Source organism: Mustela nigripes, unplaced genomic scaffold (assembly GCF_022355385.1).
Source record: "Mustela nigripes isolate SB6536 unplaced genomic scaffold, MUSNIG.SB6536 HiC_scaffold_9404, whole genome shotgun sequence".
NCBI classification, from domain to species: domain Eukaryota; kingdom Metazoa; phylum Chordata; class Mammalia; order Carnivora; family Mustelidae; genus Mustela; species Mustela nigripes.
Genome location: NW_026748810.1, coordinates 768 through 1,862, shown reverse-complemented (window position 1 = coordinate 1,862; position 1,095 = coordinate 768). Strand labels below are relative to the sequence as shown.

Below are 1,095 nucleotides of genomic sequence, written 5' to 3'. Positions count from 1 at the left end.
ATCATATCCCTCACTTTAGTTGACTCTCACCTTAAAACACCAATGTACTTTTTCCTACAGAATTTTGCTTTATTAGAAATTTCATTTACATCTGCATGTATCCCTAGATACTTGTGCAACATAGCAACAGGTGACAGGTCAATTACATATAATATTTGTGTTATTCAAGTGTTTTTCATCGACATCTTTGGAGTAACAGAATTTTTCCTCCTGGCTACAATGTCCTATGACCGCTATGTAGCCATCTGCAAACCCCTGCATTATGTGACCATCATGAACAACAGAGTCTGCAAGAGGCTTGTCCTCGGCTGTTGGATGACTGGCTTGTTGATCATATTCCCACCACTTACTCTGTTCCTAAATTTGAAATTCTGTGATTCAAATGTCATTGATTATTTTTTCTGTGATGCATCTCCAATCTTGAAGATTTCATGCTCAGACACATGGCTCTTAGAGCAGTTGGTTATTGTCTGTGCTGTGCTGACCTTCATTCTGACCCTTCTGTGTGTTCTTCTGTCTTACATTCACATCATCAAGACCATTCTACAATTCCCCTCTTCCCAACAAAGGAAAAGAGCTTTTTCTACTTGTTCCTCTCACATGATTGTTGTTTCCATCACCTATGGAAGCTGTATCTTCATCTATGTCAAACCTTCAGCAAAGGAATCGGTGACTATTAATAAGGGTGTGGCAGTGCTAATGTCATCCATAGCTCCCATGTTGAACCCATTCATTTACACTCTAAGAAACAAACAAGTGAGACAAGCCTTCAGTGAGTCCTTCAGAAAAATTGCATTAGTCTCAAAAAAGTAAAAGAATGCTCAAGTTCGTAAATAAAAATAACAAGCTAAGCATAAACCATCAGGCTCTTAATCTCTTTGTCTCTTTTTAATATGATCTCTATTTAGGTTAACTTTCTCAAACATTTATTTCTTCCAGAATTAACACCTTTCACCACCTGAGTTCTCTCCTTTAACTCCCCACCCTGCAAACAAACCCAAGATCCTAATCAGAGGACATGATAATAATTTTCTAATTGATGTAAACCTGATTTTACTTCTAATCTCACAAACAAAATTGCAATGCAGAAAAATA

At 37.2% G+C, this 1,095-nt stretch overlaps 1 protein-coding gene across 1 annotated transcript; it reads left to right on the top strand.

Moving 5' to 3' along the window:
* Nucleotides 1–6: 6 nt before the first annotated feature.
* Nucleotides 7–813, top strand: LOC132009254 (olfactory receptor 6C2-like; the record flags this gene model as incomplete). The annotated part of the gene is made up of 1 exon (XM_059387550.1): nt 7–813. A coding segment is annotated over one exon (807 nt), but the record flags the coding sequence as incomplete, so codon positions are not given.
* Nucleotides 814–1,095: the final 282 nt, after the last annotated feature.